Genomic DNA, 19,973 nt, shown 5'->3' with positions numbered 1-19,973 from the left:
GTTAGTTTTTCTCTCTTCGTTATAATTAATAAATTAAATATTATTTTACATATTTGGCATATATTAAATTTCTAATATTATAATAGTATTACTATGAAAATATTATAAAATTAGAATTTGTAGCATTTGATATTAATGGTAATAATTAATTGTCATTAGTGTTTGATGCCAAAATACACCTGGATGCCATAAAAATGTGATCATCAGAAAATAATTTTTCTTCCTAAGCTCATTGTAAATAGATGTATTTGAGGCTCCAAAATTTTAAATCAATATGTTAGATAAGATATATTTTTTTATATTTTGGATATGCTCTTATAGTAGAAATATCGAGAGAAAGGTTTTTAATGGTATTTTGAACTAATTTCATGTCTTCTCGTGGCCGAATAAAAAAACGAGTTATTAATGAAAAATCATGAATCTCGACCAACCAGAACGATACCATTCTTTGAAGTGAATGTTGTAAATTTTAATAATAATCGTGATCAAGTTCGTGTTCGTGTCGAGGTCATGACCGTGGCAAGGGAATGAATAATTATTATTTTCGTGGTGATTGTTCTAATCATTCGAACTTTTTTTTAAAAAAAAAAACACAAAATGATGATCACAAAGAAAAAACTCCCCAAGATAAGAGTTCAAAAAGTGTTGAAAATAAATACTTCTGATGTGGAATGCATCGTCACATACATGTCGTATGGAAAAATACTCAATTGATCTCTATCAAGCATCCTTGAAGGAAAAAGAGAAAAACGTGGAAGTAAATTTTGCATACCAGGATAATGACATATTTGACCCATCCCATATGACAAATTTGGATGTGACAGACTTCTTTGAATCTCCTGAAGAGAAAATTGGCAGAATTGATGGAACATCAAGTGTTTCCTTTTGTTGGGGTTGATGTTGTTTTGCACACCGCTTCCGCTCAAGGTCCCTTCATTAGGGTTCCTTCACTTTTGATTTTGAAAATATCTAGACTTAATATTGTTTTTTCTCTCCTCTCAGTAGGTGTTAACCTTTGTATATTCCAAGTATTATTTTTCTTATTGTAATTATTTTATTTCAATGAAGAACCTAGATCATTTTCATATGTTGGGTGACTAAAAAATGAGTAAAGAAGATTTATGTCTAGTAGACAGGGCAACTATACATACAATACTTACAAGTAGAAAAATATTTTTTTAAACTAACAATGCTGGAAGCAAAAGCCAATACAATATCAGGTTCAGCAAACCTGATTGAAGGGTTTGAAAAAGAAAATATTATTTTGCCTAGAGGAATAAAATTTACAATTGACAATGCATTGTTCTCTAGTAAATTAAAGAGAAATCTACTTAGTTTTAAGAGATATATTGCAATGGTTAACATATTGAAACTGATAAAAGAATAATATGAAGTATCTTTATATCGTATCTACTATCTCATTTGAAAAACGTATATTGGAAGAGTTGTCGACTTTATCTTCTGAATTATATTATACTCATATATGAGTAATTGAAACATATGCAACAATGAACCTGAAGTTCATGAATCCGGACTATTTACAATTTGGCATGACAGATTAGGTCATCAAGGGTTTATAATGATGAAAAGAATTATTGAGAATTCAAATGAATATCCATTGAAGAGCCAAGAGATTCTTTAATCTAATGCATTATCATGTGATGCTTGCTCTCAAGGAAAATTGATAATTAAACCATTACCAGCTAAAGTGGGAATTGAATCCCATACATTTTTAGAACGAATTCATGGTGGTATACTTGGATCTATTAACCCATCAAGTAGACCATCTAGATATTTTATGGTATTAATACACATCCAGCAGATGGACACATGTGTGCTTATTATCAAGTCGAAATCTTGCATTTGCAAGATTACTTGCTCAATAATTAAGTTAAGAGCACAATTTCCTGATTGTACAATTAATACCATTCGTATTGATAATGCTGTTGAATTTACATCCCAAGCTTTTGATAATTATTGTATGTCAATCGGAAAAGCGTTGAACATCATGTAGCTCATTTCATATACAAAATGGTTTAACAGAATCATTCATAAAACGTTTGCAATTAATTGCTAGACCATTGCTTATAAGAGTTAAGCTTCCTACATCTATATAGGGACATGCTATTTTGCATGCGGCGTCAATTGTACGCATTAAGCTAGTAGTTTATCATAAGTACTCTCCATTACAATTAGATTATGATCATGAACCAAATACTTTCCTTATGAGAATTTTTTGATGTGCAGTATATGTTCTAATTGTTCTACCACAATGTACTAAGATGGGTCCTCAAAGGAGATTAGAAATATATGTTGGATATGATTCCCCATCAATTATTAAATATCTTGAACCCATGACTTGTGATGTATTTACTGTACAATTTGCTGATTGTCATTTTAATGAGACAAAACTTTCAACATTAGAGGGAGGAATTAAAAAGTGGGAAAAATAAATTACATGAAATGCATCGTTATTGTCTCATTTAGATCTCCATACAGATTAATGTGTACCTGAAGTTCAGAAAATAGTTCATTTGCAAATATAACAAATCAGTTACTAGTTGCATTTATAAAAGCTAAGAAAGTGACTAAGTCATATATACCAGCTGCAAATACTTCATTAAATGCAGTAAGTTGTCACTAATGAGTCTGGGACATGCCAGAAGCGTGATAGACCACTCGGTTCCAAAGATAAAAATCCTCGAAAAAGAAATTGCCGATAAATGACTCAGTTAAAAATATGAATATTCTAGAAGAAATCCTAGATATGAGTACTCATAAGGATATTAGAGTAAATGAGGATAATAATGAGATCTCAATAAATTATGGAACTATATAAGTTGACAACATTTTTGCATACAATATTACTCATGATATTATTTATGAAAGTGAGTATGGAAAAGATCGACATAGAAAGGATTGACTTATGTGGAAAGAAACAATTCAATATAAATAACTCATTTTTCAAACCGTGAGGATTAGTGGTCCAGACATTAGAGAATGTCAAATATATGGGATATAAATGGAGTATTTGTAAAACAAATAGAGTGAAGTCAAATAAGAATAGTTGCACAAGATTTTTCACAAAGACTTGGTATTGATTATGAGGAGACATATTCTCCGATGGTGGATGTAATTACATTAAGATATTTAATTAGTCTAATTGTGTATGAAACTCTGGACATGTATCTTATGAATGTAGTCACAACATATTTATAGGATCTCTTGAAAATGACATTTATATGAGAATCTCAGAAGGATTTAAAAGTGCCTGAAACATATAAATCAAATTCCCAGGAATTGCATTCAATAAAGTTAAAGAGATCGTAATATGAATTGAAACAATCGCCTGAGTGGATATTTGTTGAAAGAGAAATATTAAAACAATCTAATAAGTCAATATATTTTTATAGAGAAATCACAATCAAGATTTGTTATTATAACTATATATGTTGATGACTTAAATATAATTGAAATTCCTAAAGAGCTTTCAAAGGCAATAGAATATCTTAAGAAAGAATTTGAGATGAAAGATCTCGGAAAAACAAAATTTTGTCTTAGCTTACTATTTGAGCATTTAGTAGATGAGATATTTATCCATCAGTCAAATTATACAAGAAAATTTTTGAAAAGGTTTTATATGGACAAAGCACATTCATTAAACATTCCAATGGAAGTTCTTCACTAGATATGAAGAAAGATATATTTCGACCTCAAGACGATAATGAAAAACTTCTTGGTCTTGAAATACCATATCTTAGTGCAATTGGTGCACTTATGTATCTTGCTAATAATACAAGACCAGATACTGCATTTTCAGTAAATTTATTAGCAAGATATAGTTCTTCTCCAAGAAAAAGACATTGGAAGGGTATTAAATATAGACTCCGTTATCTTCGAGGAAAAATTGATATGAGTTTGTTTTATTCAAATAAATCAAATTTTGATCTGGTTAGTTATGCAAATTATAGATATTTATCTGACTACACAAAGCTAGATCTCAAACAGGTTATATATTTACATGTGGAGGAACTGTTGTACCATATTAGTTAGTGAAATAGAACATGATGACTACTTCCTCAAATCATGTTGAAATTCTTGCAATTCACGAGACTAGTCGAGAATGTGTATGACTAAGATCAATGACTCAGCACATTTCGTGGAACATGTGGTTTGTCTTCTAGTAAAAATCTTCCAACGATATTATACGAATACAACACAACATGCATATCCCAAATCAAAGGAGATAGAACAAAACATATTTCATAGCTTTTCTACACTCATGATCTTGAAGAAAAAGGCAACATCACTATGTAATAAACTTGTTCGAAAGATAATCTAGCAAACTTATTTACAAAATCATTACCAACTGCAGCATTTGAGAAATTGGTGCAAAATATTGGAATGTGGCGACTCGGAGATCTCAAGTGATGTTTCCATAAGGGGAGTAAATATACTTTTTAGGAGTATAAATTATATGAAATATGCACTTTTTCCCTTTATTAGGATTTTTTTTCTCATTGGATTTTTTTCCTAGTAAGGTTTTAACAAGACATATTTCATATATATAATAGGCATCTAAGGGGAGTATTAAAAATATTATGATAATAGATGCCCATTAGATGTTTATGCTTAGTATCCATTGACCATGTGTCATGCCCTCATTTCCCAAAGTGTTGTCCATGTGTCACAACATTATACATTATTAGTATCCATAAAATCCACCTCTTACTTGCCAAATTGCTTATAAATAATGTCATTTCGTGGGTTTTGGAAAACACACACGTAAATTTCTTGAAAATGAGAGAAAGTGGAGAATTTAGATATATTTTATATTTTGCTAATTTATTTTATTTTGTTTATTTATATATTATGTTTAATTTATTATTATATTATATTATATTTATTTTAATAGTATCCATGTTCCTGTTGTATTCCTCAACTTCACACCAATTTAAATTTGTTTTCAATTTTTCATTTTAAATAAACATCCTAGTTAAATACTAAATATGAGTCACATTTATAAACAAATTAAAACGCTAATTCTAAGACCATGTTTTGGATTTATCGAAAAAGAAAATTTTATTTAAACTCTTTTTATAAAAGCTGTTCAAAATATACTTTGAAAGATCAAAAGCTAATTTGAGTGATTTGTCAAATACTTGACTTTTTTCAAACATTCAAAAAATTAAACCAAACATACCCTAAAATTGAAAAATTAAAACAATAAAATAGCATAACCATACTAACATTCAGTAAATGATCTAGGATTCGTATATATTGGACATAGGTAAGTTATGATTAGTATATACATTGGAAATTACACATCAATAAGTTAGGATTAGTGTTTATTGACAATTATACATAGATAACTTTGGATTAGTATTATATTGAGAATCATGAGTTGGGAAATTGTATTGGGTAGCAAAAGTAATTAACATATTTGCAATTTTGTCTTCAATTTTTCACATTTATAAATATAGCAAAACTATTAAATTCTATTTATCTTTATTATATACGTTTTTTTTTTGCTTTTTTGTTTTTCTATCCTACCTAACCTCACTCCTACCCAATCTAAAATAAATAAATAAACAAAATCAATCTTTCACTCCCAATTTTCTTTCTTAATTTTTCTCTTCATATATTTCATATCACATGCAACTACTTTTAATATTCTTCTTTAATACCTAATTTCAAGTTTACTGTTTTTTTTTTCTCCTTTAATATTCTTTTCTCTATACCTAATTTTCAGTTTACTTATTTATTTTTATTATGTTTTTTTTAATTAAATGTTGTTGTATTCTCAATATTTTTTTTTTATTAATCTTTTCAATTGGAATAGATCTTTGATTGATTTGATTCTATTTTTTGTTTGATTTGCGGGGTTTTTCTTTGATTTAAGTTATTCTATAAATTGATATACCAAATTTAAAGTAAATTAGTTGTAGGATATACCTTGTGATAAATATTCACATTGATTTACTAAAAATAACAAAAACTAAAGTAACTTTGTTGATATACTAAATATATGCACTAATATATTAATAAAATTTGTCAACAAGAGATTACAAGTGTATAAAAAAGTGTAAATTTTGACTATTATCAGTAATTTATAGTCAAGTGCATCATTATCAAGTATATAAAATATATCAGTCAACTGTATTAAGTTTATCAACATATAAATAAGTGCATGATTGATTAGTATATCAAATATAACAATCAAGCACATCATTATCAAGTATATCAGTCAAGTGTATCAAATGATAAAGAAAGAGAGAAAGAGAGATAGAAAGAATCAAATAAAGATGACATTTACGAGTATCAAGTGCATCAAGTGTATATAGTAGTGTATTAAGTGTATAAGTATATATCAATAGTGTATCAAATGTATGTCAGTAGCATATTAGGATTGTATCAAATGTATCAGATGTATATCAATAGTGTATCAAGGGTATCAAGTATATACTAGTAGTGTATCAAGTGCATATCAAATATAAGACACGAGTGTATTAGACACCAATCAATAAATGCTTGATTAACTAATTTAATTAAAATAAAGTATATGAATAATATGTCATCTATATATATTCAACATAAGCTATATCACTTAACAAATATACTTGATACTGAGTATATCAACGACATAAGATATTTTAGACTTTTACTTTTCTAATGTTTGGGTGGATTAGTTTGCTAGATTTGCAAAAGAAGAAAAAGTGAAGGCACACTTGCAAATATCAAATCCTATTTTGATATACATGCAATTGCCCCTTATGAGTTTATGTTAAATATATCTTTGAATTTTTTTAAAAAATATATCTAAACATTGTACGTGTTTTTGTAAAATTTAAAATGTAACTTAATTTCAAAATTGCAAAATACAATTTATGTACCAGAGAGATTAAACTACATTGATGGAAGAGGATAAACTCTAAATTATATTTTGGTTTATCAGTAAGTAATTAATTAACATTGTAAATTAACAATTAATAGCTAAAATATATTACATTATTAAAATAATATAAAAAAGGACGAAAGAGGCAAACTTAAATCCTGAAAATATTAATTTTTATTTTGATTAGCATCATTTGATTACCTACGTAATTTTAAACTTTTATTTTACTTATATCATTTGATTACTTATTTAATTTCAAGTTTCAATCTAAACAAACCTAATGGTTTTAAAATTTTTGAATTAATTATTTAATAATTAAAAATATATATTTTTAAAAAATTTAATTTGGATACTTTAATTATCCACCTAATTTCAAACTTCAATTTAAATCAAAATATTATTTTTTTTTCAATTTTACAAAACCTTCATATTAGTTCTTTAGTAATTTAAAATATTACTTTTTTTTTTGGATATATTTGATTCTGTCCTTCATTTAGAATTTAAATTTAAACTACCTTTTTTTAAAATTTTGTATTAACTATTTAATAAGAATAAACACTTTTATTTATTTTTATTTAGACAAAATTGATTGTCAATTTCAAACTTTAATATAAACCATTTGTTTTCTATTTTTTTAAAAAATTATTATAGTGGTGTATAGTAAAACAATATTATTTTTTAATTTTCCTTATTTTAAATTGCCTATTTAATTTCAAATATTAATTTGAACTAAAATATTGTTTTTTTTTATTAATTAGTTAATAATTAAAAATAATATTTTGGTTTTGGGTTTGATATATTTGATTACCTACTTAATGTTTTTATACATTTTTATAAATCCTGCATTAATTTTATTTTGCCAATCAAAGATCATATGAGTACGAAAATCTTAACATCTTTAATTTATTAAAATATTGTTAATGACAAAAGGAAGATTGGAGAAGTGAAAAGATTTTAAATTATTTAAGATATAGCTTTGATATGGTAAAAAAATATAGAACTAATTTTTTTATGTTGAGATTCATTTTAATTTTAAAAAATATAAAAACAAAAATCTTTCAAAAACTTACAAAAACATACGTAAGAAATTTGTCTACAATAATTGTGATATTAATTTCAAATTTTCATTAATTTTATTATTTTGAATCGAAATTTAAGAGTCACATCGCAATTCAAGAGTTAATGTTAGAATATTTTAGAAGCATGACTCAAATATTATTTAATATAAAAAATAAATAAGTACAACAATAAATAATTATAATAAAAAAAAGTAAAAAATTAAAATATTTGATTTAGAAAACTATTTTTATTCATTAATAGATCACTCATTTTGGTCAATTAAACAAAAATAATTTTTGTAGATATAAATAAGAGACAATTGCAAATATAGTAATCAAATCCAAAGTATTAACGGATATAACACAGTGCAAAAGAATTTATAAGTATATATATATAGTAAAATTTAAATCCATAATAGAAGTTTATCAATGACAGAGTCTATCAATAATTGTTATCAATTGGAAATACCATATTAAAAAAAAAAAAAACCATAGTATGAAATTTAGAAACGAAGAAGTTATGACGTGAAATCCGAATTCGTATCTAAACGCGTATCGAGAGTTGACAAAAGGAGAGAGGAGAGCACGAGGGGAGGACGGCCATGGAGATAAAGCGTAGAATTGAATCAACAAAATGGCAAAATCGAGGTCATAAGATGATCAATATATGCTCTGTCACATGTGCAAGCAAATGCCAAACCATGGCCTAAACTACTAAACCCTACCCCAACTTAATATTGTTGCTCCCTCTTTTCACTCTCCCTTCTACCTTTATATTTTTAATAATTAATGTTTAAATATTATTTTAGTCTATGTACTTTGAACTTTCTTTCATTTTAATCTCTATATTTTTAATAAAAAGAAAAATATTTTTTATTATAAATTTTAGATCTAGTTTTTATTTAGTCTCTAGATTTCAAAACGATATACTTTTATCCTTGGAATTTGAGTTATGTTTCAATTTGGTCCCTATGTTTCACAACCTCAAATTTTCACTAAATATTCACTTCTCATCTTAAGTATTAATGCTTATTAATTAATTTAAAAAAATTATCGTTAGATTTCACTATTAAAATTAAATTTAGAATTTTAAACTTCATATTTATTTTAAATTAATTGATAGACATTAACGTCAATGGTTGAAAAATGAGTATTTGATGAAAAATTTGAGGTTTAAAAATATAAATCTTGAAATTTAAGGACCAAATTGGAAAAAAAATCAAATCTAAAGGTAAAATTATAACATTTTGAAATTAAGTACTAAAATGAAACCAAATTAAGAACTTAATAACTAAATATGTGTAACATTTTGAAACCAAGAGAACAAATCAAAACTAGACCCAAAACTTAGGATTATCAAAAAGATATTTCTCCTTCAATAAATCTTTAAATGTAATCCCACTAGTAGTTTCTTTGTTGATTTTTAAGGAAAACTTTTTGTTATCAATTAGCATTTTCACTACAAATTTTGAAAACAAATTCACATATTATATTTTTTTAATATAAATTATATTATTTTAATCTATTTTAGAAAAATAAATTAATATTCAGAGATTAAATTTAAGATTTATTGAAAAGTACCAGACTAAAATTGAACAAATTCTAAAATATAGTGACGAAAATGATATTTTAACATTTAATTAATTAAACATATGAAAATAGTAGCTAGTGAATATCCCAAGATCATATTATATTATGATTAATTAATTAGTAACATTGCTTTGGGAGCAATCTAATGCACCTAATATCCCCTATTTTATTACTCCCATTATTTTCCTCTCTCGGGATCGTTTATTGGTCTTATTTATTATATTATTTCCATCTTCTTCGTTCCCCCTTCAAATTGCTAACCCTAATTAACATTTAATAAATATTCTCAATCAAACCCTAATTCCCAAGCTGGCGCGTGTCTAACACCCTCTCCTTTCATTTAACATACATAATATTTTATATGCATGCAACCCTTATACTAACGTTTTGTTTTCACTTGAGGCTCACCTATTTTTACCCTATTTTGACTCTTACTACTAATCTCTCTTCTTTTGGGTCCAGCTAAAAATTTAGTTTGAGTAAGATTTTAATTTGGTCTCTATGGTTTTGATTTAAATCTCCATCGATTAACCAATAAGAGCGTAGCTCAACTGACATAGTACTTATACTATCGACCTCGAGGTTTGAGGTTTGATTCCCTCACTCCACACTTTAGTTACAATACATTTAAAAAGAAAAAAAATAATCTCCATCGATTAGGTTTAGTTTTCATTATTTGGTCTATATAGTTCGAATTTATTTTCAATTTGGTCTATATGGTTCTCGTTTAGTCAAACTTCACAAAATTGCTCCGATTGTGTGGCCCAATGATCCATTAAAAGCTCTTCTCAACATCATATTTTGTTGTTCAACCTCTTGATGACAATTTGCTGATCTCTTTTATTGGAATGAAATGTCCCGTTTGGTAACCATTTATTTTATTTTATTTTTTTAAAAATTAAGTTTATGAATAGAGATGTCCAATTTTCCCACAGGGACCCAGGGCGGGGATTCCCCGATTAGGTGGGGAATGGAGGAAAAAAATTCCTTGTGAGCTAAACGGGGACGGGGACGGGGAATGCATTCCCCATCCCCGCTCCCCGCCCCGACCCCACCTCGATTAGCTATTTATTTAGTATAGTTATCTAATGTTATGTTATTATTATTATATAAATATTACATTTAAATTTCAAATTTGATTATTAATTGAGAAACATAATGAATGTGTTAAAATTTAATGTTTAAATTCAGATTATATATGTGAATAATTTGGTTTATATTTATTTCTTTCTACTAAAAAAATTAATTAGCTTTTTTAAGCCAAAATTTGAGTAATTTATCCTTAAATTCAAATTGTCATATAAAACTAACCATAATAAATAATTTAGTGATAAAGTTAATTATTTAATTAAAATTCGCTCACATTAGTGATTTAAATTAATTAGCTTTTTACAAAAAAAAAAAAAAGTAACGGAGAAAAATTCCCTGGAACCCGATCCCCACGAATTCCCCTCGGAGAATCCCACTCCAATCCCGTGGAGAATTTCACGGGAATAAGGAATGAAATGGAAAGTGGGGATGGGGATGAGGAATGGCATCCTCGGCCCCGCCTAGCCTCGTGGATATCTCTACTTATGAACACTATTTCTATCTCCAAATTTCTTCTTTATTATTTACTTTTCACTAGTGAGTTAAAAAACCAAACCAAATTTTGAGAACTAAAAAAAGTTGTTTTGAAAAGAAGTTGTTTTTTGTTTTTGAAATTTGGCTAATAATTCAACTATCATACTTAAGAAAAATGTAAACCATTATGAAAAATAGAGATGATATAAACTTAATTTTTTTTTTTTTTTTAAAAAAAATCAATTAATTATCCAACGAACATAACTCAAGTAGTTATTGGCAAAATCAATACCGAGATTCAAAGTAATTGATGATTATCAAGAATTTTTCACTAAAAATGCTTTGCCAACTCATTGGAATAATTACACTTGGATTATAGATTTTTGGTCCGACAATATATGTTAGAATGATGTTGAAATTTACTTCATTTCTTTGCTTCATATACTCTTCTCCATCAGTTTTCTTGTGTTCCAGATTACGTCAGAATTTATGTCCCCCAACAAATTAAAGATCCAATTATAAATTTAAGGTTAAAGTTATTATTAATTAATTTTTTTAAACCTCATCTTCAATTTAGTTACAATGCTTTAATTAAAAGTTTCATTGTTGTTCTTACTGTTTTATTGAAATTTACCATCCCTATCTTTAAGGAAAATAGATCATGGTTCAAAATACATGTTTGAGAGTGATATTTTAAAATGATTAAAGCTACTTTTGTTCATCTTCAATATCAGTTTTAAATATGCTTTTTGGTACAAATGATTTTGAAAAATTGATTTTCATTTATTCATATTGATGTTTGGTTACATACTCTTAAAAATGATTTTGAATTATTATGTTACGTTTCGTGATTTTAGATTTGAACCAACTACCTAGAAGGACGTTTTTAAAAGATGAATATATAAGTGAGGCATACTTTACTAAAAAAAAGAAAGAAAAAGAAAACATGACAAATTTTATAGGGGTGATTCCCGGCCAATCACTGTACTAAAAACACACTTATAAGATTTTTCATACTAGCCTAGAAAGAAGATAATTACTAAATATATATATATTGCCTTGTTATCTACTTTCTTCCACCTCTCTAAATTTCTAGTTTCTTTTTATCTACTTTCTACCAATATTTTAAAAAATTAAGTCAAGTTTTAAAAACTATTGTTATAGATAAATCTGGATCAAAGGGCGTAAACGACTTTATGGAGTTCACACTCTTTCCAATTAAGAAAATGGCGAAACTAGAGCTAGAAAACCATATGCCCTAGGTCTCAATTAATCATGGGAAGAGGGTTGTTTGGGCTTCAACCCAAACTAACCTATTTGGCCTCGGCCTCGGCCTCAATCAAGGATTAGGTTGAGACCGACCCTCCCCATTTAATGAATGGGGCATGCTATGACTTATTTGGGACTGGGGAAAAAGAATAGTATAGGTAAAAAGTTGAAATCACATCCTCGGTATGTTACTGTTATCATTATCATTACCGTTTAGGGTCAAACGATAATGATAATAGTAAATATGACAGATCCATACTTTTCATTACAATTATGAAACACAAGTAAGCAACAACAAATATAATCTAACTCGACTAACTTTTTATAATACCATTGATTTATTACGTATATTTCAAATGCATGTATATATGATAGGAGTAAATTAAAGTGGATTGGAGGCACACGCTCCTAAAATGGAGGTGAAGAGAGATGACATAAAATACACAGTCCATTTGTGTAGTAAACTACAGCTAGCAATTGAGAAAAACCATCCCCTCATTCCCTATGCTTCCTTTTTACGATAGCTTTAACCATCTCCACCGCCGTAGTCTCCGCCGTCAACGCTTCCCTTTTCAATTATAACTCTCTTCTCTTCTTCTTCCCCTTTTGACTCTCATTTCATATTTATACCCCTTCTTCATCTTCATCTACAAACTTAGGCTTCATTTTTCCCTGGTTACCCTATTTCCAACTTTGGTGGATCAATTCCATTTTCAATCCAATTATTTTTCTTACAAAGTATAGTTCATCATTAGGGCATGTAAATGGGCTCCTCGGGCGGCGGTAGCGGCGGTGGCGTTCCTCCCGGTTTCCGGTTCCATCCGACTGATGAAGAGCTCCTTCATTACTACTTGAAGAAGAAGGTGTCGTTTCAAAAATTCGACATGGAAGTTGTTCGAGAGGTCGATTTGAACAAGATCGAACCTTGGGACTTGCAAGGTAACTTTTCTTCGTCTTTTGAAAATCCTTACTCTTACCATTAATAAAGTTAGCTTGTGAAATTTGTGGAGAAGATTAAAATTTAATCCCTATCATTTATAATTAAAATTTGGTTTTTATGGTTTGATAAAATCGTAAATAGTCTCTATTGGAGTGATTATTTATGAAGATTTTTTCAAACCATACGAATTAATTTTTAACTTTTAAAATAAAAAAGGTCTAATTCTTAATTTTCTCTAAATTGTGGAGACCAATTTTATAATTTAACTATTAAATTTATCTCTATGGTTTTAGAAAGTTAGAATTCAATTCCTATAGTTTTAAAAGTTAGAATTTAATCCTTATTATTTGATAAAACCTCATAAATGGTTCTTCTATGGTATAATAAAATTCTCATAGTAAGATTTTTTAAAGATTTTATCAAATCATAGGAACTAAATTCTAACTTTTTTTATTATAGGAGCTAAATTTGTAATTTAACCTAATAATAATTCGGGCACTCCTTTTCTTAAATTAATAATAATAATAATAATAAACCCCTTTCCTAAGCCCTAAATTGCATGTATTTTGATGGAAATTATTGACTTATTACTATCTATATGATTATCACAAATTAAATTATTCATGTGTGAAAAGGGTTAAGTCTTAGAAGAGAAATATGTTAAATTAATAAATTAAAAATGATTTGGTGGTGGTACTCTCTTTTTTTCTTCCTTTTTGTAGTAAATTTATGATGATATTAATTCTCAGCAGCAACGTAAAGAAACTGCTGCTGCTTCTGCGCGTGAGAGTTTCATTTTTTTGACTATTAAGATGAATAAATTATATTTGGCTATATCCTAATAATTTTCTTGTAATTTGTGCATCTCAAATCTTCCCACTTATCTATGCATTATTTTTTTTTCTTATTGCTAATTTTTTACTTTTTTTTTTCCTTTTTCTTTTGAAAAAGAAGAACTCTCTCCATGAAATTCGAGAATGATGACACATTGAGCTAAAGTTTTGATATAACTAAGAATTAAATTAGTAATTTTTAGGTTGAAACCATTTGAATTGACTCCGTGGTCAAAGACAAGGTTGTGAATTTCGATGTGTTTTTAATTTGTTGAGTTGAGAATGAAATTATATAAATTTTGTTGGGTTTAATTTCAATAGTGTAATCTTTTAATCGAAAATATAATATATTAATTTGATGAATTATGTTTAGAAGCTAACAAAACCACCTTTTGAGTTGATCACTTAAACAATTTACTCCTATTATAATTTTATAATTAAGTTTGGGTCTAGACTAGTATGTATTAGCCAAATTATAAATTTAGTCTCTAAAATTTTTGAAAAGTCAATTTAATTTTTTAATGGATAAGTCAAAACGGTCTCTTCTCTTGTTTCACTTGTCTTGATTGTTGTGAGTGGGAGTTTGGATTCAAATCTCTTACCTTTTGTTGATATTACATGTTTTATGTTAGTTGTGTTCATATTGACACTCGTTTTCAATAAAAATAGACAAAAGAGAGTTCTTTTTTTTATAAAGTCATATAAAAAAGTATGAGTAATAATAGTTGGGTGGTTACACTCATCCATGCATTCCTTCAATTATAAAGAGAAAAAACAAAAAAAATATTTAGATGTATCTTAGATTGCACCTATATTTATGTATCTCAATAAAATTTTCAATCATAATTTGTCACGTTGCATATTCTTTGTACTTCATTTTTTAAATATTTTAATTTTTTTGTTTGTGATGAGAGTATGATACATGAAAAAACATTAGTAGAAAAAATATATAAAAAGATTTTTTTTTTAAATAAAAAAATTGTCACATAATAACTTGTAATCAAACACCTGAATGGGTTGTATAATGATAAATGAGAAAATTTCTAGTATTACGATAGTATGGAAAATTTTTCATATGTTAGCTTATATAATATTAAATTTGATTTTATCCCTAAACTTAAGTTATTGGGCCAATTAATGATTAATGGAAGTATTAGAATTTTTTTCAAAATAGGTACAACCTGAAATGTGTTAAAGTATTTTTCAGTAGAATTTGGTCAATGAGTAGGGGTGAGCATAAAGACACTGAAAACCAATCCGACCGATTGAAATCGACCAAATTGAAGTTGGTCGATCGGTTTTCAATTTTCATATAAAAGAATTGGAAAACCGATCGACCGACCAATATATGTAAATATTATTTAATTTTTTTTCTAAAAAATAAATATAAAAGTAAAAAAAATAAGTATAAAAGTAAGCTAACTATTATTTTAATTTTTTTCCTAAAAAATAAGTATAAAAATTTAAAAAAATATTATTTCTTATTTTTTTAAATTTTAATTTTTTTTTATTTTCTTCCGTTTTTGCTTCTTTCTTTCTTTTTTATTTTCTTTCGCTTCTCCCGTTTTTGCTTCTTCACTTTTTTTTTCTTTTCTTTATCTGATTTTTGCTTCCAATTTTTGTTTATTTCTTTTTTTTTTTTAATTTTCTTTCCCTTCTCTGGTTTTGGCTTCTTTTTTTTTTTTAATTTTTTTTCCTTTCTCCGATTTTTGCTTCTACTCTTTCTTTTTTTTTTCTTTAATTTTCTCTTCTTTATCCAGTTTTTACTTTTTTTTTTCATAAGAATTATGAGGTTGAGTTTCATACCTAAGACTTGAAAATACCCAATTCATAAGTAATTTAACATTAATAAGTCAATCATCAAGTTTGATTATTATAATGAAACATTACATATAAATAGCAAATGAAAATGAATTTGAAAAAAACTATTTTTTTAGTCCACAATTTTGCACCATTTTTAGAAACATTTCTTAAAAGTTTGAAATAAGAAACAAGTAGTTTATTAAACAAGTTAGGTGATATTATCAATGAGATCATTGGTAGTTTGATATCAGTGAAATCATTGATAGCATCTTATCAGTGATATTATCAATGAAATAAGCTATCACTAATAACCACGGTATGAGTGATATTAATGGTATCAGTGATAGAAGTTAGGTGAAATCTATATATCGAGTCTCTTTGAAAGTTCATAACTAGTTATAGAAGTCTATCATTGCTAGCCTTAAGCGAAAGAGACTCGATATATAAGGCTAGCAATGATAGACTTCTATAACTAGTTATGAACTTTCAAAGAGACTCGATATATAGATTTCACCTAACTTCTATCACTTATCAGTGATATTATCAATGAAATAAACTATCACTAATAACCACGATATAAGCGATATTAATGGTATCAATGATAGAAGTTGGTTGAAATCTATATATCGAGTCCCTTTGAAAGTTCATAACTAGTTATAGAAGTCTATCATTGCTAGCCTTAAGTGTTAATATTTCAATGTTGATTCTAATTGATGAAAGTGTATCAATGATAGCCATTGATAACTGATAGCAAATTAAAAGCTAATATTTCAATATTGTATTAATATTTCTCAAATTGAAAGCTACCACTGATAGCAACTATCTATCGGTGATAGCAGTTATAAATGGCTATTATCAATAACTGTTATCAGTAATAACTTTCAATTTGAGAAAATTGGGAAGAAGTGAGTTGGGTATGTGTTTTTTAGTCTTTTACCATTTTTTTATTCTATATATGCAATTATTTTATCCTTGTACTTCATATTCTATTATTTTGGGTTTGAATTCCATTTATGCAACTAGCCTTTTCTTTTTTATGTTGCCTAAATTCCAAGCCCATGATTGATTTAATTTTTTTCATAAAAAAATAATTGATTTAAATTTAAAATGGTTGAAAATTATATTAATCTAACAATAACACTTCATCAATTAATCTTTCATTTTTCTTCACTTTACTTTGGCTTTGTAGAAAAAAAATCGAACAAAACCAACCGACGAAACTTCACGTAATTTTTTGGTTGGTTTTCGGTACCCATTTTCTTCTAAAACCGGTACCAACCAACCGATACACACCCCTAACAATGAGTATTGATATGTATGGTTGGTTTGTGAAAACAGAGAAATGTAGGATAGGGTCGACGCCACAAAACGAGTGGTACTTTTTCAGCCACAAGGACAGGAAGTACCCGACGGGGTCAAGAACCAACAGAGCCACCAACGCCGGCTTCTGGAAGGCCACTGGACGAGACAAATGCATTAGAAACTCTTACAAGAAGATCGGAATGCGTAAAACATTGGTGTTCTATCGTGGTCGAGCTCCTCACGGCCAGAAAACTGATTGGATCATGCATGAATATCGCCTCGAAGATGCCGATGACCCTCTTTCCAATAACTCTGTGAGAATCCATTATTTCCATTCATCTTTCACGTCGGTTGGATAACTATTTGATTTTTTATTTTTACTTATTTTTTATTTAAAGAATTCTTTGTTTTATTATTTTTTTAATTAATATTTTTTAAAACCGAGTGAAATTTTGAAAACTATAAAAATTATTATCATAAACTTGGTTTTTTTTAAAAAAAATTTGACTACACAATTTATGTACTTTTTTCATGAGAACCATGAAATTTACGAGAAAAGAAACATTAATTTTAAAAATAGAAAATTAAAAATAAAATTGTTACTAGCTTTTTAGTTTTGCATTTAATAGCCCATTTGAGATTGAATTAACAGATTTATTAAAATATTTATATTTTTAAAAAGTAACCATAGTATTGGGTAATTGTTTTAAAAGATAAAAATGTCAAAAATAATTATAAATATAGCAAAATGTCATTATGATAATAGACAGTAATAGACATTGATAGGCATAAAAGATGTCTATCAATACCTGTCATTATCTAACACTGGTAGATAGTGATATTTTGTTACATTTGTAAAGACTCATTTTTCTATATTTGAAAACAACCCTACAGTATTTGATAGAAAATTGAATTTTGTATCTAGTAGTTACTTCTAAACTTTCTATTTTAATCCGTGCCTATTACATGATCTATGAACTTCTTATTGTGTTTGAACTTTCAAATTTATTTCTAATAAGCCAATTTTTAATTTTGTATTCCAGAAAACTTTTGACTTTAAAAATGACTAATAATTTCGGATGTTTTAATTGTCCGATTTCTTTTTTATTGAAGAATTAACTAATTTATTTAATATAAAATTGAATTTTATATCTATTAGAACCTTAAGTTTTCTGTTTTGTGTCTAACTAGTAGGTTAGTAGATTTTAAAAATGCAAAAATGTACCCAAGACCAACTAGATGCCGAATTTGAAAATTAAAGATTTATTGGATCATGTTTTAAAGTTTAACGAAAAAATATTTAAAATTTAATAACAAACCATACAAAATTTAAAAGTTCATTGACTAACCTTGTAATTTACCCGTGGCACAGGAGGACGGGTGGGTGGTTTGCCGGGTTTTCAAGAAGAAGAATCTATTCAAAGTGACAAACGAAGGAGTTGGAGGAGGAGGAGGTGGGTCGAGCGCAAACTCCGACCAGCATGTAAACAATAATGCCCATTCCTCAGCTTCGATCGCCACACCTCACACTTTCATGCATAGAGACTCACAATATCAACTCCGCCAACCCCAACAAAACTACGCTTCCCATCCCACATTTGAGCTCAACAAATCCGACCTAGCCCTTCACTACATCCCAACCCCACTCCCAACTTCCCATAATTTCCCCCACCACCACCTCTTTCACCCCAACCTTTCCCCCATCAAGCCCGGCCTCCCCGGCTCGTCCGCCGCCTACGACTACCCGGCCCTCTCGTCCTTGCCACCCGATGCCCCTCTCATGGTCAAACAATTAATGTCTAATAATTCTGAGACCGGCCAACCAACCGATGGCATGACCGAACCCTGGTCCATGTTGGATCGGCTCGTTACGTCTCATCTTGGAAATGAGGACTCGAACAAAGATGTGAGGTTTGACGACGAACACGGGTCGTCGTCAGTAAGTCAAATCAATCAGCTTTCGTTGAGAGGCGAGATGGACTTTTGGGGGTACGCTAAATAATTGAAAAACAACCATGGTTGTTATTTTTATATATAGTTATGATTGGCATTATTGAACAAAAAAAAAAAAAAAAAAAAAAGGTAAAAAACAAAAAACAGCAGAAGATGGCTGAACAATTGGAGGCTGGATTCTGGATGTGAAATGTGCATGTAGTTGGGGATGAGTTTATTTGTTTTACATTTCATTTTGCTTGATTGATTGTGAAAAATTGTTGTTTAATTTCAACATTCTAAATAATATTTTCTTGCAGACAAATAGAGTTATATTATGAGAGTATATGAATTCTTCCAACTTCAATTTGTAGAAGAAAAGTGATAAGATAATTTACTTTGACCTCCCATCGTGAGCATGCGACATTTCATATGATCTAATTGTTCGTTTTGTTTACTTTGACCTCCCATCGTGAGTATGTGACATTTCAAGACTATACTATCTTAGTGGAGAATATATCAAACTTATTTACTACATTCTAAAATGTAACGACCCAAGCCTTTTACCTTAAAATTTCGGGACGTCACATAAAAAAAAAACATCAATATTACACTACTTCAAACAGTTTGTCTCTCAAATTTAGAACACATTGACATAGATGGATTCACCAATTACGTAGTTTTGATTTAACTATATTATGCTGTTTGACTACCTACAATGTAATATTGTAGTTTTTTGGGCAATTAGACTGTATGACAAAGTTTTTGATTAAATGGCCTTTAGAGGA

At 28.1% G+C, this 19,973-nt stretch overlaps 1 protein-coding gene across 1 annotated transcript; it reads left to right on the top strand.

Annotated features, from left to right (window-relative positions):
• The first annotated feature begins 12,947 nt into the window (after window positions 1-12,947).
• On the top strand, window positions 12,948-19,408 carry NAC070 (NAC domain containing protein 70). The gene is made up of 3 exons (XM_090314871.1): window positions 12,948-13,314; window positions 17,290-17,567; window positions 18,626-19,408. Exons 1-3 carry the CDS (start codon window positions 13,140-13,142, stop codon window positions 19,253-19,255), a joined length of 1,083 nt encoding a protein of 360 aa, XP_090170997.1. The 5' UTR covers window positions 12,948-13,139; the 3' UTR covers window positions 19,256-19,408.
• The last annotated feature ends 565 nt before the right edge of the window (window positions 19,409-19,973 follow it).

This window comes from Benincasa hispida, chromosome 6 (assembly GCF_027475165.1).
Source record: "Benincasa hispida cultivar pf3 chromosome 6, pf3_genome.v1.1, whole genome shotgun sequence".
NCBI lineage: Eukaryota > Viridiplantae > Streptophyta > Magnoliopsida > Cucurbitales > Cucurbitaceae > Benincasa > Benincasa hispida.
Note: the sequence above shows the minus strand (reverse complement) of the source record. Positions and strands in the feature narration are given on the sequence as shown.

Excerpts from the sequence above, each read along its gene's own strand:
- NAC070 (XM_090314871.1), top strand. The coding sequence starts at position 13,140 with ATGGGCTCCTCGGGCGGCGGTAGCGGCGGTGGCGTTCCTCCCGGTTTC. Across the intron at positions 13,315-17,289 it reads CGAACCTTGGGACTTGCAAG|AGAAATGTAGGATAGGGTCG; the intron begins GTAACTTTTCTT and ends TTGTGAAAACAG. Across the intron at positions 17,568-18,625 it reads ACCCTCTTTCCAATAACTCT|GAGGACGGGTGGGTGGTTTG; the intron begins GTGAGAATCCAT and ends CCCGTGGCACAG.